This window comes from Gossypium hirsutum, chromosome A02 (assembly GCF_007990345.1).
Source record: "Gossypium hirsutum isolate 1008001.06 chromosome A02, Gossypium_hirsutum_v2.1, whole genome shotgun sequence".
Classification (NCBI taxonomy): Eukaryota; Viridiplantae; Streptophyta; class Magnoliopsida; order Malvales; family Malvaceae; genus Gossypium; species Gossypium hirsutum.
This window is the reverse complement of record NC_053425.1, coordinates 5198981-5223131: the sequence shown is the minus strand read 5'-3', so window position 1 is coordinate 5223131 and position 24151 is coordinate 5198981. Positions and strand designations below refer to the sequence as shown.

The 24151-nt window shown below is 33.0% G+C and overlaps 1 protein-coding gene and 1 long non-coding RNA gene across 2 annotated transcripts; both read left to right on the top strand.

The window, feature by feature from the left end:
* The first annotated feature begins 1339 nt into the window (after positions 1 to 1339).
* On the top strand, positions 1340 to 2462 carry LOC107940535 (uncharacterized). The gene is made up of 2 exons (XR_001695465.2): positions 1340 to 1912; positions 2193 to 2462. It is a non-coding gene; the product is annotated as an uncharacterized lncRNA (long non-coding RNA).
* A 10356-nt stretch (positions 2463 to 12818) lies between these two features.
* Positions 12819 to 15449, top strand: LOC107940531 (malate dehydrogenase). Its single transcript, NM_001327436.1, is given in 7 exon segments — positions 12819 to 12900; positions 13494 to 13652; positions 13780 to 13955; positions 14177 to 14454; positions 14555 to 14690; positions 14779 to 14890; positions 15108 to 15449. Coding segments are annotated over 7 exon segments (999 nt in total). The 5' UTR covers positions 12819 to 12857; the 3' UTR covers positions 15203 to 15449.
* Positions 15450 to 24151: the final 8702 nt, after the last annotated feature.

Here is a 24151-nt window from a genome sequence, read left to right as displayed (position 1 = left end):
GATGGGGTAACTGACATATATGAGATGTGATTAACAAACTAATAATTACATATAGCGAACCTAAAAATGTAATCCGATTACAACAACGCATGGAGAATAATTAACATGACGATGTGAAACAATGAATAAATAATATGCAACGATAACGTACATGACACAATAAAATGATTACTACTAGATACATGAAACAAAATGCAGATCGAAGAAGCAATACGGCATAAAATCATTCTAAAGTAACGACGAATAAAATAGCACGTAAAACGTGGATTGACAAATTTGCACATATATAAAAACTAGGGCTAGATATATATATTTTTTGAAATGGATATTATAAAAATGAAGTTTAAATTAAAACGTATGCAAAATATTTTAAACACAAATTCATTTAAACATTGACAATGTACATGAAAACTTAAAAATATAAAAAAAAATGGTGGAATACACGATAAGATATACGTACCAAACACACTCACACACACATATATATATATATTTAGGAATAATTAATTGTAAAAAGGTAGCATGAAATTGATAATGTACATAAAAAGGATAAGTAAATATATAAATTATTCATGTAACTAATCTTTTTAAAAAAATCTAATCATACACACAAAAAGGAGAAAAAAAAACTATATGTACAAAATACATAATTTATAAAACTATATTTATAAAGGGAAATTTAGAACAAATAATATATAACATAAATTTACATGTAACAAATTAATTTAAATTGATGATACATACAAATAATACATACATAAGGATAATAAAATATAAAAATATATACGATAAGTAAATTGTACAATTTAAAATGTGGTCTTTAAAAAGAAATATATTACACTTATAAACAATTTTAAGGGAAAATATATTTACATAAAGCTATATGAAATTAATAACATGTACTATAATGATTTAATATAGGCTATACACATGTGAGACACTTTTAGAGATAGTTATATGTTAAAATAACATAAAAAATATGAATTTTAAATTAGCTTAATCTTATCATATATTATATATTTACTAAAACTAAAAAATTAGGTACAATTTACTAAAAAGCTATATATATATAAGAACAACAGGGCTTTAATAACATATGTAGATTAAACATAAACACTAAATATATCTAATAAACATTAAAATATATGGATAAATCCAAAATAAATTACAAAATATCATGAAACTAATAGCATACATAAACTAAAATGAATTATATTACAAATAATACGCCAATTATTAAGATGAGAGAACAAATAAAAAGATCACTCTAATGCTTTTCAAAACAAAATTCAATTATCAGAGTAACAAAATAGCACAATTAATAATCTAGCATGTAAGAAAAAAAATTTATGTGCAGTAAATATAAAATGTGGATAAGACTTAATTGAAAAATAAAATAATTGCAAAATAGGGTTAATGTGCCATGCGCACAAATATGCGGGGACTAGAATGATAAATATCCCGCGCTTACAATGCTGGACTGAATCGCGGATCGAAGTGAAAAGCGCACAAATTATAAGGCCAAAAAAAAAAGGTAATTAAACTGGGGCGCAATTGAAAGCATGGTGCGATAGGAATGATTCATCGCACAAATTCCCCATTTTTGTGTAGGAATGTGCAGATCAGGCTTGCGAAATGGGCCAACACGCAGGGCTTTTTCATTATAAACGGTGCCGTTTGATAATTAGGTTTTAAAACCCTTTTTTTTTCTTTCTTCTTTTCCCAAACGCAGCCATCATTTAGCCAAAATTCACAGCTTTAGAAAATCAACTTATTAAGGTCTGTTCCAGCAACCACCGATTCCACCACTTAATCGGGTGGTCGATAGCATATCAACAACAATCAACGGCGCCTTAGGACTTTTCCAACCTCAATCTCAACGAAGTGAACAGATCCATGGCTGTTTCGCAAGGTAAGGTTTGCTTTTTCCCCTTCTTTGTTTTAGAATGAAAATGATGAAAACAATCGATGGAAAAAAAATAAAATGACAGAAAAATTAAAAAGACTAAGAAAGATCACCTCTTCAGAAATTGTTTTTAAATTTTTCTATTCAATTTTCGTATAATGTATGTGTGTATGCCCCCCACTTACAAAGATTAAAAGCTGGGCTTTTATAGTCGAAAAAGGAAATCAACCGAAAATATACAATATATTTGTTTCCATTCGCTGCTGTTTTTGTTTCTTTCTTGCAGGTACAGAATCTGCTGGCATGCGCACGGGGTGGGGGCGTGGCGTACGAGGGCTGTGGAGGTATGGGACTGCTGTAGTGGAGGTATGGGTCTATTGCCCAGTTGTTGTTGCGGCGCAGGAGAGAGGGGTGACTTAGGGTTTGCCGAAACTTGGCTCAATATTTGGGGTCGTTTGGGTCTGTTCCAATTGTTGGGCCGTTGTATTTGGGTTATGGGGCATTGTTATTGGTTGTAATATTTGGACCTTTATGACAGACTATTAGTTTGGTTTCATTCTTTGGACTTTTGGTTTAATAATTTGATATTTATTTTGGGTTTTGGTTCTAACATGGGCCCGGGTTAAATTGGCCTATTACAAACATGTTTAAAATAAGTTTAATTTAATTATCTAAAAAATCAGTTTTGGACAAAAATTTAAAAATATATCTTGTATAGGACCGTTGACAAATTGTAGTTATTTAATAAAATCTTTAAAAAAAGTAATTTTAAATAATATCTGGTGGAGTATTTGACATTTGTGGCTATAATTTAATATCAATGGGCCTTCTGCTACACTCAATTTATAGCCATTACTTTTTCTTTTTCTTTAGTCTAGCAAGCAAAAATTATTTATTTTTTTAAATTTAAATTTTAAGTTAAATTCCAGTTGCAGTCCCTATACTATTTTCAACTTAATATTTTTACCCTTATTTTTAATTTTACATAATTTAACTCTCGCATTATCATTAACTCCATAATATTACAAAGGTCATACTTTATAAGGCAAATAATTGACACAGTTAAATTCACTTAACTATAAAAATTAAAATAAATGTTTTAAAATTAATTTCTCATTTTAAAAAATTAACTCAACCACATAATTTAGACTTTTAATTTTTTAGATTTCAACTATAACTAAAACATATAATTAATAATAGTATGAAATTAAATTATATCAAATTATAAAATCTTATAATATATTAAGAAATTATAATGAAATATATAGAAATAATTATAAAAAGTAAAATATATGTTTTAAATTAGTATAAAAATAATAAATTATAATAAAAAATATAAAAATTTATAATATTAATGTAGGAGTATTTCCATGAATATATCGAGATTAGTAAATTTCATCTAATCCCGATCCCTAAATTTTAAATAGAGAGTGAAAAATCAACCCATCCCATCTTGAAATTTTATGATAAAAAATAGTATTAAGGCTGCTTGGGACTCATCGAGTAGGGATGACAATGGAGTGGGGGTGGGGATAAATGTTGATAATTCATCATCGTTTCACAATAGACACACTTTGTTCCATTGTATGTTCTATTTCATCATAGATATGTAATCTTGAAAAACTCTATTACCTTCATGAATGTTAGATTCATTGATACATTTCTCACCCCGATATGCTACAATTTAGTTTTGCTACTTATCTTTAATATTTTTGAAGTCATGCAAATATTTAAACATAATTATTCATAAAAATATTTAACTATTTTTCTATAACTTGAAATCCTATCACATGCGTTTGTGTGCGCAAACTATAGATTTAAAACATAAATGTGTTTAAAAATAATATACAGTAAACAATGAAACGTATAGTTTGAAAGTAATTAATCATAACAACACATGAAATATGTACTATATTAAAATAAAAAAAATTGTGAGTAAAACGAAATTTAAACACATAAATACATCAAATTAACAATACTAAACACATTACAATTATTTATCATGATGTTGTCATCAATTGTAAGGTATTGTTAAGTTAACTTATGACACAAACTCAATTAATAATATTATTAATATATACAATTGATTGAGATAATAAACTGTGCATATTAAATGAAAATGTATAAAACATATTAAAATTAAACTTTGATTGAATGTTAATGTAATAGCCCGATTTAGGCTTAGTCGGAACAGTGGTTTCGGGACCACAAATCCGACGAAAAAAAAATGTAATGGCTTGAATTTTCAGAGGTGTCGGAACGGTGATTCGAGATCACTAAATTCGACAAATGGGTAGAAAATATTATTAATTTAGTAAGTATAAGTTAAATATGAAGTTAGGAAAATTTTTGAAATAGTGAATAGTACACTAGAAATAAATATTAAAATAATTAGAATCGAAATGAGGTATCAAGACCTCGGGGATTTTAAACTGAGCCATAAATATTTTTATAAATATTTATGGAGTGTTAAAAAGTTAGTATTAAAGTTTCGTTAAGAAATTTTAAAGTTCCGATAATTAATTGAACTAAAAGGACTAAATTGTAACAAATGCAAAATTTTGGGAAATGATTAAATAGCTTAAATGATAAAAGGAAGAGGGCTTAAAAGGAAAATAGACCCAAGGTCTATTTGGGCTGGACGGCAGAGGCATGAAATCAGCAAGAAAGTAAGGAGAATTAAGGGCAAAATTGGAAAATTGCAAAATTTGCTTAATAAAGTTAGGACCCAAGTGGAATTATCTAGATTTCTCTTCATTTTTCTGAATTCTCATCAGCTAAAACACCATGGAAGGGCTTCTTCAAGCTGGTTCTTCATATTTTTATTACAAGTAAGTTCAATTCTTGACTATCTCTTGAAATTTTTGTATTTTTATGACTTTTACAACTAGGCCCACTTGTTAAATCCATTAGTTTTTGATTTTATGAAAGAAGTTAAAAGTTGATATGAATATGTGCTGGAAGTATATGATGATTTAGCATGAAATTAGAGCTTTAAATTGTTCATATGCTGATTTTATTGAAAGAATTGAATAGAAAGTGAATGTTTGGGACCTAATAGTAAAAGAGTTTGAAGATAGAGTTATATGTGGAAATTCTGAATTTCAATAGTTGTGTAACAACTTATAATGTCTAGTAAAATACTAATTGAGAAAATTAGATTAATTGAGGGGTTAATTGAGAAAGGACCGAATTGTATAAACTGTGAAATTTGGGGCAAAATGGAAATCAACATTTTGCACTAAAGCAGTTTTGGACAGCAGCAGTAGTGTAACTTTGAAAAATCACCAAAAATTGTATAGATTGAATTAGAGGATGGATAAAATATGAAACTAAAGCTTATTGAGTCTAGTTTCTTATAAAAGAAATGATGTGAGCAATGGAATTGTAAATCATGAGATATAATAGATTTTGTGAGACAAGGTCAGAATGAATTCGGGTTCCCCTGTTCTGACTTTGGAAAATCATTAAAAATTGTACAAAAATGATTATGAGTTATAGTTTATATGGTTAGAATCCTTAATGAGTCTATTTTTAGAAGAAACAAGCTAAAACATCATCAAATTCTGTACAATGAGATAATTAATTTTTAGTGAAGAGTGGTCGGAACTGTCAGACAGCGAAACAGGGGAAACTTTAAAGAATAAACTGTACTATTTGGCTGAACCAAAAATTATGAAAATTTTATGGTATGAAGATATGTGAGTCTAGTTTCAGGGAAAATTAACGGATCTTAATTTGAAGCTCTGTAGCTCCGGATAAAAATAATTTAGTGACTCTGACTCGGATAAACAGCTTTGAATATACATGTTAGTGAATATTGAAATTATGGTTAATGTTGTTTAAGTGTGTTATACACATTAAGGATGTGGAATGGAGAGGAGGAGGAGGAAAATTGGGAAATATATGAATGATTCGTGTATAAATGGTCATATGTTTGATTATAACTCATAAACGATGAAATATGAATGATGCTTATTTTTGTGCATTATTGATCATGGTTTAAGCTCATGTGTGAAAATAAAGTTTCATAGTATGTGTGTATGGTATATTCAGTATATGATTTGGCATGAAATAATACCATGAATGGTTTATGAATTAACACATGTTGGTAAGCCTGATATATGAATAAATGATCAAATTGAGCGGAACGCCGGATTTGAGTACTTCTGATCAAGTGACAAAGTGATAAGTGGTAGCTTTAGCTACACTTATCTGATCAAGTGACAAGTGGAAAGTGATAAGTAATAGCTTCGGCTATACTTATCTGATCAAGTGACAAAGTGATAAGTGATAGCTTCGGCTACACTTATCTGATCAAGTGACAAGTGAAAAGTGATAAGTGATAGCTTCGGCTATACTTATCTGATCAAGAGACAAAGTGATAAGTGGCTACACTTATCTGATCAAGAAACAAAGTGATAAGTGGCTACACTTATCTGATCAAGAAACAAAGTGATAAGTGGCTACACTTATCTGATCAAGAAACAAAGTGATAGGTGGCTACACTTATCTGATCAGGGACAAGTGATAATTGATCATACGTAAGACCATAGTTATACTATGGCAAAGTGAAAGTGAAGTACTCAATTTTCCGTGACCGTTCCCTAATTTGATTAAGGACGGTAACTGACAAATGGGCCCAAAAGAATTAAAGTAAATGGATAAGTGGTAGTGTATTTATATCAGGACGATGTTGTTATTCAAACTAAAGTGATATTTTCATTGCTAAATTGAGAATTTCATAAATGTGTTATTGAATGGTATAATCAATAAACATTGAGTTAAATGGTAAATACGTATTAGTTTTGAATTTGATGTCATTGAATTGTACGTGAATTAAATGGAAATTGCTAGTGATATGATTTAAATTATGAGCATGAGAAATTGCGAATTGAATGAAATGGAAATGAAGCATTAAATTGCACGAGTATGTATCGGGTCTCGCAGGCCCTAATTATTATGATTATAATATTTTGAGGATATATTGTGAAAAGTTATAGAAACATGTTAATTATTTTGAAAGTTTTAATTTTGATGAAATTTTATAACTCGGTTAAATACGTTTACAAGTGTATGTGTTTTGGTAATGCCTCGTACCCTATTCCGGTGTTGGATACGGGTAAGGGGTGTTACATTTAGTGGTATCAGAGCTACGGTTTAGTCGGTTCTCGGACCAAACGTAGCATATGTGAGCCTAGCTATACATGCCACGTTATTACTCTTGATGATGTGATATCTCCAGGCTCTAACGAAATTGCTTTGTTAAGACAGAGATGATTTTCAATCGAGCTATTTTTGATAATGCTAAAAATGATATTGAGATAAATGAAATATGCTCACGTTATGTTGGAATTTGGAAAGGTAAGTATAAAAATTTGTGATATGGATGTGTTCATGTATGAAAAGAGATGACTATAAGTTAAAAAAAAAAGTTTATGTTGTGACAAGCTCATCCAAGTATGTTGGTGATTATATAATGCTATGTGCTCAACATATTTGATTAAGTGAATATGATAAGCAAATTTACTTAAATAGATGGAACGTGTGTATGTACATCTGCTTGAATAAGTGAAATTAGTATGTTCATATGATAGAATCTTATGTTTAATTGTTAAATTAAAGATAATAAGATATTTTGTTTTATGTCTAAACCATGAATATTATAATAGTATGAAAAATTGAATTGGAAGTCAAATTGAGTAGAACGCAGGAATGAGTACTTTCGTTCAGTGATATGTGATGAATTGACGGAAAAGACCATGGTTTGACCATGGCAACATGTGAACATGTGATTATGTGATTCCGTGTAAGACCATAGCTGGGCTATGGCATCGGTAAGTGATATGTGTGATATGTGATTCCGTGTAAGACCATAGCTGGGCTATGGCATCGGTAAGTGATATGTGATTTCGTGTAAGACCATAGTTGGGCTATGGCATCGGTATGTGATTTGTGATTACGTGTAAGACCATAGTTGGACTATGGCATCGAGAAAACGAAGTACACAATTCCGTAAGACGTTCTCTAATTTGGCAAATGTCGGTAAGTAAAATAGAAGCCAAGTATTGGAATTTAAATAGATATTAACGTTGAGCTTGAGTAAGTAAATTCGTTGTGTGAAATTGTGAGTGACAGAAAACATTTGTAATAAATAGATGTGTTAATTTGCTTGGAATGAATTACGTGGTTATGATGGTATTACATTGATGATGAATACAAAATCATATATATATATATGTATCTATGAGAGCAAGTTGAAAGATTTATGACTTCACCATCACCCCCTTATCAGTATTGTTCTATGACGAAAATTATCTTGATGAGACAGATATATTTTTCAACTGAGTTAATTCTAATAGTATAGAAATAAATACTAAAATGTTTGAGTGAAAATGTATTGATTATGAGTTGAAACTCATAAAGGTATGGATCAAAGAATAAAACATTTTTTATTGATGAATGTTATAATTATACAAGCATATGAGTTATGATATTTGGATTATGATGCTATATAGAAATTTTGATTGTGAATTAGTGATTTGAGTTAGAATTTTGTGTTGAGAACAAAAGTGATTAAAAGCAAATGTTTATTAAATGCTTTGAGAATGTGAACTTAGTAATGAATTGGCTATTTGTGATGGTATGTGTTATGCGCATTTATGTGTAAGATAAATTTGAGGCTTTACTACACTCACCCCCATATTAGTAAAATGTTACAATGAAATTTGTGAGATTTTGGTTGAATAAGCTTACGAGTGTAGTGTTACAGAAGTTCGTGTACGGGAGAATAATAATGTGGTCGGAAAAGTGAATGAATTAGAAAATGAGGACAATATAAAAAGAGAGAAATATTTGATAGTTCTGAAAACTACTCAGGTTATCAAAATGGATATCATTCTATATGGATTGTAATTTTTCGATACTTTGTGTAGCTTCAGATGCTGAAATATCGCTATCCTGATTTTCTTATGAATCTATGTGATTATCTGTAAAAGATATGAAAATCCAAAATCATGTGTGAATTTGAAATATACTGTGGAAGTAAATCATTAACCTACCATCTGGTAAGATTTTCGGGGACGAAAATCCCTAAAGGGGGGGAGAGTTGTAATAGCCCGATTTAGGCTTAGTCGGAACAGTGGTTTCGGGACCACAAATCCGACGAAAAAAAAATGTAATGGCTTGAATTTTCAGAGGTGTCGGAACGGTGATTCGAGATCACTAAATTCGACAAATGGGTAGAAAATATTATTAATTTAGTAAGTATAAGTTAAATATGAAGTTAGGAAAATTTTTGAAATAGTGAATAGTACACTAGAAATAAATATTAAAATAATTAGAATCGAAATGAGGTATCAAGACCTCGGGGATTTTAAACTGAGCCATAAATATTTTTATAAATATTTATGGAGTGTTAAAAAGTTAGTATTAAAGTTTCGTTAAGAAATTTTAAAGTTCCGATAATTAATTGAACTAAAAGGACTAAATTGTAACAAATGCAAAATTTTGGGAAATGATTAAATAGCTTAAATGATAAAAGGAAGAGGGCTTAAAAGGAAAATAGACCCAAGGTCTATTTGGGCTGGACGGCAGAGGCATGAAATCAGCAAGAAAGTAAGGAGAATTAAGGGCAAAATTGGAAAATTGCAAAATTTGCTTAATAAAGTTAGGACCCAAGTGGAATTATCTAGATTTCTCTTCATTTTTCTGAATTCTCATCAGCTAAAACACCATGGAAGGGCTTATTCAAGCTGGTTCTTCATATTTTTATTACAAGTAAGTTCAATTCTTGACTATCTCTTGAAATTTTTGTATTTTTATGACTTTTACAACTAGGCCCACTTGTTAAATCCATTAGTTTTTGATTTTATGAAAGAAGTTAAAAGTTGATATGAATATGTGCTGGAAGTATATGATGATTTAGCATGAAATTAGAGCTTTAAATTGTTCATATGCTGATTTTATTGAAAGAATTGAATAGAAAGTGAATGTTTGGGACCTAATAGTAAAAGAGTTTGAAGATAGAGTTATATGTGGAAATTCTGAATTTCAATAGTTGTGTAACAACTTATAATGTCTAGTAAAGTACTAATTGAGAAAATTAGATTAATTGAGGGGTTAATTGAGAAAGGACCGAATTGTATAAACTGTGAAATTTGGGGCAAAATGGAAATCAACATTTTGCACTAAAGCAGTTTTGGACAGCAGCAGTAGTGTAACTTTGAAAAATCACCAAAAATTGTATAGATTGAATTAGAGGATGAATAAAATATGAAACTAAAGCTTATTGAGTCTAGTTTCTTATAAAAGAAATGATGTGAGCAATGGAATTGTAAATCATGAGATATAATAGATTTTGTGAGACAAGGTCAGAATGAATTCGGGTTCCCCTGTTCTGACTTTGGAAAATCATTAAAAATTGTACAAAAATGATTATGAGTTATAGTTTATATGGTTAGAATCCTTAATGAGTCTATTTTTAGAAGAAACAAGCTAAAACATCATCAAATTCTGTACAATGAGATAATTAATTTTTAGTGAAGAGTGGTCGGAACTGTCAGACAGCGAAACAGGGGAAACTTTAAAGAATAAACTGTACTATTTGGCTGAACCAAAAATTATGAAAATTTTATGGTATGAAGATATGTGAGTCTAGTTTCAGGGAAAATTAACGGATCTTAATTTGAAGCTCTGTAGCTCCGGATAAAAATAATTTAGTGACTCTGACTCGGATAAACAGCTTTGAATATACATGTTAGTGAATATTGAAATTATGGTTAATGTTGTTTAAGTGTGTTATACACATTAAGGATGTGGAATGGAGAGGAGGAGGAGGAAAATTGGGAAATATATGAATGATTCGTGTATAAATGGTCATATGTTTGATTATAACTCATAAACGATGAAATATGAATGATGCTTATTTTTGTGCATTATTGATCATGGTTTAAGCTCATGTGTGAAAATAAAGTTTCATAGTATGTGTGTATGGTATATTCAGTATATGATTTGGCATGAAATAATACCATGAATGGTTTATGAATTAACACATGTTGGTAAGCCTGATATATGAATAAATGATCAAATTGAGCGGAACGCCGGATTTGAGTACTTCTGATCAAGTGACAAAGTGATAAGTGGTAGCTTTAGCTACACTTATCTGATCAAGTGACAAGTGGAAAGTGATAAGTAATAGCTTCGGCTATACTTATCTGATCAAGTGACAAAGTGATAAGTGATAGCTTCGGCTACACTTATCTGATCAAGTGACAAGTGAAAAGTGATAAGTGATAGCTTCGGCTATACTTATCTGATCAAGAGACAAAGTGATAAGTGGCTACACTTATCTGATCAAGAAACAAAGTGATAAGTGGCTACACTTATCTGATCAAGAAACAAAGTGATAAGTGGCTACACTTATCTGATCAAGAAACAAAGTGATAGGTGGCTACACTTATCTGATCAGGGACAAGTGATAATTGATCATACGTAAGACCATAGTTATACTATGGCAAAGTGAAAGTGAAGTACTCAATTTTCCGTGACCGTTCCCTAATTTGATTAAGGACGGTAACTGACAAATGGGCCCAAAAGAATTAAAGTAAATGGATAAGTGGTAGTGTATTTATATCAGGACGATGTTGTTATTCAAACTAAAGTGATATTTTCATTGCTAAATTGAGAATTTCATAAATGTGTTATTGAATGGTATAATCAATAAACATTGAGTTAAATGGTAAATACGTATTAGTTTTGAATTTGATGTCATTGAATTGTACGTGAATTAAATGGAAATTGCTAGTGATATGATTTAAATTATGAGCATGAGAAATTGCGAATTGAATGAAATGGAAATGAAGCATTAAATTGCACGAGTATGTATCGGGTCTCGCAGGCCCTAATTATTATGATTATAATATTTTGAGGATATATTGTGAAAAGTTATAGAAACATGTTAATTATTTTGAAAGTTTTAATTTTGATGAAATTTTATAACTCGGTTAAATACGTTTACAAGTGTATGTGTTTTGGTAATGCCTCGTACCCTATTCCGGTGTTGGATACGGGTAAGGGGTGTTACAGTTAAATTTAAGATTTTATTAATTTAATTGGCATGAGTTCAAATCTTATAATGTATATATTTATTTTTATTGAGTTTTGTTAAAATAAAAAGAATTAAAGTACTCTCAAAATAATATAATTTATTTTAATTACAAGAAGATATTTTTGTAATTTTTTTTAATCGAGTTAATACCCGATTGACTCGTGACACCAACTAAGTAAAAATTTTATTAATATTATAGAAACATCATAATATTTTTACCCTTTTAATAGTTTTATATATACAAGGACAAAATAATAATTTTATGTAGTGAAGTAGGGTGAGATGAGGTGGGACAAACAATTACTATAGCTGCTCCATACTTATTATAAAAAAAATTTACTTTGCCTCGCTCCATATCCACTTTTCAAAAAAAACATTCCATTCCGTAGGGATTCATTTTGAAATCTATCAGACAGTTCAAGTTTTGCCATTCCTATAGTTGGATTTGAATTTTTTCTATCCTAAGTATAGGCATAGGGACTAAAAAAGTAAATTTACCAAAAAAATATAACTGACGTTCCGGCACGCATGGTACTGTCCACTACTCTCACGCATCTATGCGGTGTGGGCTCAATAAACGTTGCTCGCATGCATCTCAACGTCATATATATTCTCTCTCATCTCCAAACGACGGCGTTCCACTCATTTTTTTGCAAAACTCAAAAAGCCCACTTGTTTTTATCATCAATTTTTCCTCGGTAATATCATCTCCTTTGGCCCATAAATACCTCCGATTCTTAGCGTTTTCTGCTTCGTTGTCTCTCTGCTCTAAGTCTTCTTCATTCTCACTCTCTCTCCACTGAACTCTTGCTAAACGGTATCGTTTTAGTCAGTCTTTCATCAATGGCGAAAGAACCGGTTCGCGTCCTCGTTACTGGAGCTGCAGGTACTGTTATGTTCCATTGGTCAGATCCTGTACTTAAAAACATTTCTCAGCTTAAATCGTATCTGTAGATCTAGTTTTCTTTTTGGATGAATCAGATCTCTCCTTTCAGATCTAGTTAATAGCGGTCTAGATTTCAACTGTTCTTATTTTGGATGTTTTGATTGGACTGATTATTGTTTAGATTAGAACACAAATTGCTCTAGAAGTCGGATTTTACTGAAAAGTAATTTTGATCTGCCATGGATCTGTGCTTAGTAGCTCAAAGTATTGATCGTAGAAGTTTATATGATAAATGATGGAAGAGGTGATTTAAGATTTTGAAATTTTTTGAATTTTATGCTAATGTGAAAAATAAGTATGTTTGGAATCGACATTAAAAAAGTTAGTGCTTAGGAGTTGAATTAAATTTGATTCCTTATTTATTTTGGAGTACCTGCGATTGACTTTCACAAAAGTTCCTTAAAGTACTTGAAGATATCCGTATACTGTATCAAATACTTGCACCTGAGTCGGACTAACTTAGCTCAGACTTGGTGTTCTCTTTTTTTATCCCTTCGAAAGGACTTGTTAAAGAGTTATTGTTGTATTTGCAGGACAAATCGGGTATGCTCTTGTACCCATGATTGCTAGGGGAGTCATGTTGGGTGCTGACCAGCCCGTGATCCTTCACATGCTTGATATCCCACCTGCTGCGGAGGCTTTGAATGGTGTCAAAATGGAGTTGGTGGATGCTGCTTTTCCTCTTCTAAAGGGTATATATATGGTCATTATCATGTTGTTTAAGTTTTGAATGGTGTTCTCGAGCTGTATTTTAGATTCTACTGAATTAGTATGAATATGTTGTATGGTTTGGATTTTAACCTCTTGTTGTTTTGTCAGGTGTTGTTGCTACAACTGATGTTGTTGAGGCATGCACTGGAGTCAATGTTGCTGTCATGGTTGGTGGTTTCCCAAGGAAGGAAGGAATGGAGAGGAAAGATGTTATGTCAAAGAATGTGTCTATTTACAAGTCTCAGGCTTCTGCCTTGGAACAGCATGCAGCTCCTAACTGCAAGGTGAGAAAAAATTGTTTCAACTCCACCTATATAGATCAGAGCATATATTGTTGAAATTTTAAAGTTCTATGTCTTGGAAGTCTTAGAAAGGTCATGTATTTTGTGTTTTGTTACTGATTTTGCGGAATGGACAAATGTATGGTCTTATAACTTGTTAAAATTGTAGTAAATTGCTCAATTCAAAGATTTCGCTTCTTGTTTGACTTTCCTGTTTATTTCAGGTTTTGGTTGTTGCTAACCCTGCCAACACCAATGCATTGATCCTGAAGGAATTTGCACCTTCAATCCCTGCAAAGAACATTACCTGTTTGACAAGGCTGGATCATAACAGGGCACTAGGTCAAATCTCAGAGAAACTAAATGTCCAAGTTTCTGATGTTAAGAATGTGATTATTTGGGGTAATCATTCATCATCTCAATATCCTGATGTCAACCATGCAACTGTTATGACTCCATCTGGAGAAAAGCCGGTTCGCGAGCTTGTTAAGGATGATGCATGGTAAATAAAATAATACAAACAGCATCTGTTGTCTGATGAAATAAATTTATTTGAAATGAGATTTTTGAAACATTATTTTGAAATTATTGATTCATTAAAGGTTGAATGGAGAATTCATAACCACTGTCCAACAACGTGGTGCTGCAATCATCAAAGCTAGGAAACTCTCAAGTGCACTATCTGCTGCTAGTGCTGCTTGTGATCACATTCGTGATTGGGTCCTTGGAACTCCCGAGGTTGGCAATGTTGTTAATCTGTTATGTTTTATATGATATTTCATACGGTCATGATCTCATTTTTTACTTTATTTGGTTGCACTGGTAGGGTACATGGGTTTCCATGGGGGTTTACTCTGATGGTTCATACAATGCACCAGCTGGGGTCATCTATTCTTTCCCTGTAACTTGTAAGAATGGAGAATGGACAATTGTCCAAGGTAAGAATACAGGAAAATATGATCCCATTACGTGTTAGTTGTATGTAGTCTTGTTCAGTGTGTGTTAAACTAATACGAAGAACAAGATATTGATGCTTTCTCCTCCCCTCCCACACCTTGGGATTCCCTAAGAGGATGAAACCATCACTTATTGCTGAAGTGAAATCTTATTTTATATGCTCATTGGTGAGTTTCCTTATTTCTTCTTTTGTCTTAGGACTGGCAATTGATGAATTCTCGAGGAAGAAGTTGGACTTGACCGGACAGGAGCTGACCGAGGAGAAGGAATTGGCTTACTCATGCCTCTCATGAATGCATTCATCATTTCCATAATCTGTTTGGAAGAGGAGTGGTTTGCCTTAATAGGATTAGCTGCAGTTTTGAATAAAAAACCGTTCTAGATGAACTGTTAGTGATTGGTAAGCGACGTCCTCTGATCGAGATCTTCATTATACTTGTCACTTGTTCATGGATATTTTGGATATTTTACCGGTAATCCCGGATTTTAAGCTCCAATTTTAAATGGGATAATCGACACTGTTGGTGACTTTTTTTTGTCTATCTAGTGTATTGTGTACTGTGAATCTCAATTAGGGTATAATTGAGTCGAGTCGAGCTTGATCCTGACTTGCAGTTCGGAACTTGATACTTGACTCGAGCTTGATTGAATATCTATTTTTACAACTCAAACTCAGTTATAAGCAAGCTAATTGAGTTTAAGTTTGATTAAGCTTGTTTATAAATTTTCATATTTGAGTTCGGGCAATTAAGTTTAGAGTTCATAATATATATTAAAGGTAACAAAATAATTTCATAAAAATGTATTTAAAAAAATATATTAAAAGTGAGAAGTTGAATAAGGCTTGTTAACCTCGAATTTGACTTAATGATAGCTCATTATTGAATTGAGTTAGTAATTTTTTGAATCAAATTCGAGTAGCTTGTGAACTAATGCCTCATTAATACCCATAATTCTGAAGTTTTTTGCTGTCACGTTACTTTGATGATATGATTCGATTTTGATAGTTGTCGAAACCATTTTAAAAAAAAATAAGGATCGACTTTGATTTTAAAAATGAAAACGAAAAAAAGGGAGTCGTCATCAATCTTTTTTGTTTAGGTGTGAACGGATTATCTAATATTTTGATTGTTTTAATAAAATATTTTATTTTATTAAAATAACGATTTTGGTCTACGAAATTTGATTAATAAGATTGGCACCTAATTGATTAATTAACGTCTTAATGTCGAAAATTTAAAAGATTTTGAAATAAATTTTAAAATACAATCCCTTGTTATGAATGTTTGAAAAACTTGAAGTGGATAATAAGATTCTCTTCTTTCGAAGAAATACACTATTGCATCCAACACGTAGGACACGATATTTCAACCTTCGATACCAAAATTGTCTCATAATTTCCAAAACTTATGCATTGAAAATCTAAAAAGGATATTCGGTTGTTTGGTCAAACGATAAATCGAAACCCAACACGTAGGGCACAATTTCTCGAAATTTTCAAACGCCAGACATTGCATTGTTTAAAAAATCTCGAATAAAAATGCAATAGTATGAAACAATTAAGATTATCTTGTTTCAAAGAAATGAAATATCATATCCAGCACGTAGGACACGATATTTTAAACCTTCGATACCAAAATCATCTCATGATTCCCGAAACTCATATATTGAAATTTTGAAAAGGGATATTCGGTTGTTCGGTCAATCGATAAGTCGAAACCCAACACGTAGGGCACGATTTCTCGAAATTTTCAAACGCCAAATATTGCATTATTTAGAAAATTTATTTCTTGAAATATAGTGAGTATGACATTTAACGATGAGTGTAATTTTGTTTGAATTAAAACGTAACGTTTCACACACGATATGATTTAAACTAGTTAAAATGAAAGGTAATATGGAGCATGGAATAGTGATATTTGAATTAGATGCTATGTTATTGAAGGTCAATGAAGATACTAACAAATAATTTCTAAGGCATGCAAAGGCGACATACAATGAATATTATTTAAATACCAATATCAACAATTAAATAAAAAATGGAATAGATAGTATGAATAATTTAAAATAAATGACAAGACAATAAAAAAAACATTCACCAAATAGTTTAGTAATATACGACATCTTGATATAATAATCGAAAGAATAATAAAAGAGTTTAAAATGGTTTAATTAAAAATAGCATATAAAAATTAAAAATAGATAATATATAAAATGGTTTAACTTAAATGACGTGTAAAATATTTAGAATAAATAATGTGAAAAGAGAAGTTTGAGGTAAAATGATGTATAAAAAAACGTTTAAATAAATAAATATAAAAAGAAATATATGTATACATGTAATAATTTAAAATCCAAAGGTACATATAAAAATCTCAAAATAAATACTACATGTGATGATTTAAAAAGAAATGATATATGATAAATATTTAAAATCGATAATAATTTAAAATGCATGATATATTCAAAAGTAATTACAATAATAATAGTAATAATAATATAGATAAATACAAAAAAAGATGAAATAATAATAAACTAAGGAATAACAATGATACTAACAATAATATAAATAATAATACAAACAAAAAAAAATAGCAACAACAATAATAATAATGGAATAAAGGTAATAATAATAGCAAATAATAAGCGCGAAAATAAAACACAAGAATAATAATATTAAATAATAAAGTAACAAAAGGGACGAAAATGGGCTAATTTGAACTTTAAACAGAAATTTGGGGACAAATTTGAAAGAAAATAAAAGAGAAAAGGGCCAATTTGCACACGCGAATAATATGGGAGGACCAGATGGGTAATAAACCCGTTCCTCAAAACGCACAGTCTTATCAGGGGCCCGAATAAAATAATAAGGAAATTTCAGCGGTAAAATTAGAAATAAAAAAAATAAAATTGGACCCTATTGAACCAAGCCTCAAAAGCGGAAGGACTGAGGGCGCAAATATACCCTTAGTCCAAAACGCGCGGATCCTAGGCCGTTCATGGGTCGGGTCGCGGGTTATTTCACTGAAATGGCACCGTTTTAGTCGCTGGTGACCTTAGTACCAGAACGGCACCGTTTTGCTGCACCATTTAAACCAATTTTTATTACTTTTTTTCTTATTTTGCTTCATCTTCTAAAACAGAACACCCCCCCGGTTTGTGCTTTGCTAGGGTTTCAAAAGAAACCCATCATCGCCGTCATCGCACAACACCACTGAGGGCAGTGGTTGAGGCCGTGTGAGGGGTTCTTTTTAACCCCGGTTTAGAGCACCCGGAGACGGTGCTTTCCTTGGCTTGAGAACCCGAGAAAAGAGACATAATTTTCCTTTTGGGAATCGGTCTCAACGACGGAGCAGGGACTCCGACGACCGACTCCGGGCTTCAGGTAAATCCTCTTTTCTCTTTTCTTTTATATGTTTTTATTAAAAACTTATTTGAGAACTGAAAATAAAATAAAGAAACGGGAAGTAAAAACGAGAGAACAACGAGACTCAACCTTTTTTGTTTGTTTTTTTTATTGCTTTGTATCCGTGTAAAAAATTACATTGTCGATTCTGGCTCTTATAGCTTTTACAACACTGTGTATTCGCTACTGTTACTATTGTTTATGCATTTTATCTCTGCTTTCGTTTCTGTTGTCCTTTTTTCTTCTTGCAAGTGTTTTTGGAGGGTCAACGAAGAAATGAGGCCAACCCTTTACCATTTTGGTGAAATGGAGATAGGAAGGGTGAGCCTCGGGACGAGGTATAGGCGACGTGATCGAGGAGGGGTACGGCGCACATAGGCATTAGGGTAAATTTTTTTTTAGATTTTGAGCCTTTCGGGTTTAGGGTTTTGTTGTTATTATTAGGTTTTCTAAAGGGCCGGGCAAATTTGGGCCCGTACAGTTGCCTCTTTTTGCTCATCGTTGTGTAACGGGAATAGAGCAAAGACCATAAAAGGGCCCGTTTTGCCTGGACCTGCTGAGTCCCGACTTTTTTTGGCGCTTCTTTTCTTTAAGTAGCTTTAATATGCTCCACCGCAACTTTGGGGATATAAATCTTGCTCTTTTAACTTGCTCCACTGCAACTTCAGGAAGATGAGGTTTTTACTTTCGACCTGCTCTATTGCCATTTTGGGGGGATAAGATCTGTAATTTATAGCTTCAATCTGTTCCACTGCAACTTCAGGGAAACAAAATTTACTATCTTCAGCCTGCTCCACTGCAACTTCAGGGAGATAAGACTTGTTTTGATCTACTCTACTGTAACTTCAGAGAGATAAGATCTACAATTTATAGCTTCAATCTGTTCCACTGCAACTTCAGGAAAACAAGATTCGCTACCTTCAGCCTGCTCCACTGCAACTTCAGGGAGATAAGACTTGTAACTTCAACCTACTCCACCGTATCTTCAAGGAGATAAGGTTAGTGGCTTCGATCTGCTTCACTGCAACTTCAGGAAGATAAGACTTGTAACTTCAGTCTACTCCGCCGTATCTTCAAGGAGATAAAGTTAGTGGTTTCAATCTGCTTCATTGCAACTTCAGGAAGATAAGATTTGCCAAAATTCGTAGTTACAATCGATCTTGCTATATCATCCTCTGAGGGACATGACCTGTAGAATCGATTTCTTGAGCCTATGCATATGCCAAATGATTAGGATGTCATGAATGAATCAAATGCTCCTAACTAGATGTGCATGGATGATGTTGGCGTGAATGCAAAAATGTTATTTTTAATGCCTAATTTGATATTACTCGCTGTTCATCGAAGTTTTATCATTGACGTATTACTCTCCCTTTTTTCTTTAGCTGGTATCTTTTGAAGAACAATCACAATTTGGGCTATTCTTTTCCTAATGTTTCCTTGAATTTAGGTAATTCAAACTAATTAGTCCCGTTTCAGGTCTTTGTATCATTTAAAATCATTTCAGAGTGATATGCAGAACTCCTTTTGAATGTCATTAGTCCATTAATCGTTATTTCAATGAAAAGTGCTTGAAAAAGATTATCGTAATGGACAAGACGAAATTTTATTGAGAAAAAGCTCAAAATGAATAAGCAATCAAGATAGCAAATTTTGCTAGGGTACAAAACGAATAACATGAAAATAGGTGCCCCAGATATCGTAGCATGAGCTTCTCTGCACAGAGCTTCTCGAGGACCCTTTGAACTTGATATGCGTTTAGAAGACCAAGAGTCTTTTGTTGATGCCCCAAGATGTAGCATCCCTCCTTGTTAATTCAGAGAAAAACAAGACTACCGCATGCCCCAACTTCGATCAAAATTTGAATTGCCCATTCTTGGGTTTTCAATTTAAAACCCCTTTTAGTCTCAAAGCGCCATTTTACGGGTTTCCGCCTTGGCTTCTCCGTTTTTTTTAGGTAAAGTACCTCTTAACTGAATCCAAATTTATGGGATTAGGCAGGCTTTTTTCATCCATTTCGGTCAAAATTAGAGCTCCTCCAGAGAAAGCCTTCTTCACCACATATGGTCTTTCCGAATTTTGCATCCATTTTTCTCTAAAGTCCTTTTGTATGGGGAGGACCTTTTTTAAAACAAAGTCTCCCTTATGTTATTCTCTAGGGCATACCTTCTTGTTATAAGCTCGCATCATTTGCTTTTGGTACATTTGACCGTGGTGAATAGCTTTCAGCCTCTTTTCATCAATTAGGTTTAGCTAATCATATCGTGACTGGATCCATTCTGCTTCATCTAACTTTAGTTCTGACAGGACTCGTAGAGAAGGAATTTCAACCTCAATAGGCAAGATCGCCTCCATTTCATAAACCAAAGAGAAAGGTGTTACCTTGGTGGAGGTTTTGACTGACGTTCGGTAGGCGTAGAGGGCGAATGGTAATTTCTCATGCCAATCTTTATAAGTCTTAGTCATTTTTCTCATGATTTTCTTGATATTCTTATTGGCTGCTTCCATCGCACCATTCATTTTTGGGCGATATGGTGACGAGTTATGGTGTTTGATCTTGAATTGGCTACAGACCTCTGCTATCGTGCTGTTGTTCAAGTTCAGTGTATTGTCAGATATGATCCTCTTAGGCATCCCATATCGACATATGATCTCTTTCTTTCGAAACTTGCTGACTACCAATTTTGTAACGTTGGCATAAAATGTGGCCTCTACCCACTTGGTGAAGTAATCGATAACCACAAAGATAAATTGATGTCTGTTAGATGCCTTCGGTGAGATCAGCCCAATGACATCCATCCCCCACATGGAGAAAGGCCATGGAGAAGTCATGACATGAAAAGGTGAAGGAGGTACATGAATTTTATCTCCGTAAATTTGGCATTTATGACACTTTTTGGCATAGCTGATGCAATCCATTTCCATAGTGGACCAATAATACCCGAATTTCATGATTTGTCTGGCCATTGTGAAACCATTAGCGTGCGTTCTACAGACACCCTCATGAACCTCCTCTAAGATTTGTTTTGCCTCAACGGCGTCCACACACCTTAGCAGCACCTGATCCTTCCTTCTTTTATATAGGATCACTCCATCCAATACATAATCACTAGCCAGCCTTCTAATTGTCCTTTTATCATTCTCAGTCGCTTGGTCAGGGTATTCACGACTTTTCACATATCGTAATATATCTTGATACTAAGGGTGATCATCTTTTTCTTCTTTTTCGTTAATGTTGTAGCAATGAGCCGGAGCCTCATAGATACTCATCTGGATAGGCTTTATATCCTCCTGCTTGTTTACTTTGATCATAGAAGCTAAAGTTTCCAAGGCGTCAGCCATCTGGTTTTCATCTCGTGGGAGATAGCAAAAAGTGATGTCGTCAAACTCCTCAATTAACTCTAGAACTAACTTTCGGTAATTAATCAATTTACGGTCTCTCGTCTTCCATTCATCTTTGAGCTGATAGATCATTAATGCAGAATCCCCATATACTTCTAGCACCTTAATTTTGCGTTCAATAGCTGCACAGATACCCATGATGCATGCTTCATACTCCGCCATGTTATTTGTGCAATCAAAATCCAATTTACTAGTAAAGGGATAACGATCTTCATTTGGGGATACCAAAACTGCCCCGATTCCGTTACCCACAGCATTCGAGGCTCCATCAAAATTCAGTCTTCAGGGATGATCTTCTTGAGAGTCTTCTTCAGTGGTTGCAACATACATTAGATCTTCGTTTGGGAAATCGAAGCTCAAAGGTTCATAATCTTCTAAAGCCCTGTTGGCCAAAAAATTTGTTATTGCACTTTCTTGTATGGCTTTTTGGTTCACGTAGACTATGTCTAACTCCGAAAGTAAAATTTGCCAACGAGCCATTCTTCCTTTCAGAGCATTTGACTCCATCATGTACTTCAGAGGGTCTAATTTTGAAATGAGCCAAGTTGTGTGGTACAACATATACTGTCTTAGTCTCCAGGTTGTCTAAATCAAAGCACAACACAATTTCTCGATCGGCGAATATATTTTCTCACATTCGGTGAATTTCTTACTGAGATAATATATCGCTTTCTCTTTTCTTCCCGACTCATTATGTTGGCCTAACACGCATCCCATGGAGTTTTCGAACACTGCCAAATACAATATCAGTGGCTTATCTGGGCAATGTGGCATTAGCACTAGGGGATTGGATAGATAATGCTTGACCTTATCAAAAGTTCTTTGGCACTCCTCATCCCATACACTTGGGTTATGTTTCTTAAGGAGACAGAATATCGGGTCACACTTCTCTGTTAGTTGTGAAATAAACCGGGTGATGTAGTTTAGCCTTCCTAGGAAGCCTCGAACTTCTTTTTGAGTGCGTGGCAGAGGTAACTCTTGTATGTCTTTGACTTTATCTGGGTCGATTTTGATCCCTTTTTCACTGACTATGAATCCTAACAGCTTTCTTGACCTGGCCTCGAAGGTACATTTTACGGGATTGAGCTTTAATTAAAACTTTCTTAACCTTAAGAACAATTTCTTCAAGACTTGTATGTGCTCTTTTTTTGTCCTAGATTTTGTAATCATGTCATCGACGTAAACTTCGATCTCCTTGTGCATCATATCATGAAACAGAGTTACAATGGCTCTCTGATATATCGCTCTTGCGTTCTTCAGTCTGAATGACATCAACTTATAACAAAACGTTCCCCACATGGTCACGAATGTGGTTTTTTCCATGTCTCCGAGGTGCATCTTTATCTGGTTGTATCCCAAAAAACCATCCATGAAGGAGAAAAGTGAGTAACCTGCCATGTTATCCACTAATATATCAATGTGAGGCAACAGGAAATTATCTTTTGGGCTGGCTTTGTTCAGATCTCGATAGTCTACGCACATCCGTACTTTTCCATCTTTCTTAAGAACTGAGACTATATTGGCTACCCATTCTGAATATTTAACCACTCGTAAGAAACCGGCATCGAATTATTTCTTGACCTCCTCATTTATCTTCAACAGAACATCAGGTCTCATTCTTCGGAGTTTCTGTTAGACTGGCTTACTCTCTTCCTTTATGGGGAGTCGGTGTACCACAATATCGGTATTTAACCCGGGCATGTCTTGATATGACCATGCGAAGACATCTTTAAATTCTTGTAGTAGCTCAATGAGATCTCGTTTTGTCTCCACGGCGATACAAGCTCCAATCTTCACCTATTTTCCTTCTCCTAAGCTCAAAATTTCCATTGACTCCTTGTGAGGTAGGATTTGTTTCTCATCTTGTTCTACCATCCTTAACAAATCCGGAGATAGGTTACAGTTTCGGTTATCTTCAAAATCTTGAGAATCTTCCGTATAAATATCTTGCTCAAAAGGAGACTCTGAGTCAGTAGCAGCGTTATTTATATCATTGATATCTGGAGACCTGTTATAGAGATGAAGAAAAGTCCAGAGAACAAAAGAATCTAAGAATATTTATTGGTGGTATGATTATGAGTGAAATGGAAAGAATAAAAGAATATTTGCTCAAGATGATACGCAAAAGTGCATTTTTATTAAAATAACGATATTTGGACATATGCCTATTTTATAAAAGGATTCTTATTGCCCCTAGGCTTAGAGCAATAAGCTTATTTTGGAAATTACTCTGAATTAATCTTAAAGGTTACAGGGATCTTCTCTGCAGTCTAATTGTTTAAAACACTCCCGGGCATGTACGGGCAAATGCCTACATGATCTTCGTATCTTTTTTCTTCCTTGGATATGACGTTAATGCTCAATTTTTTCAACATTTATTCGGCAGACCCCTTCCTCGTCGATCTTCCTTCAGAGTAAATAGTCCCTTCCGACA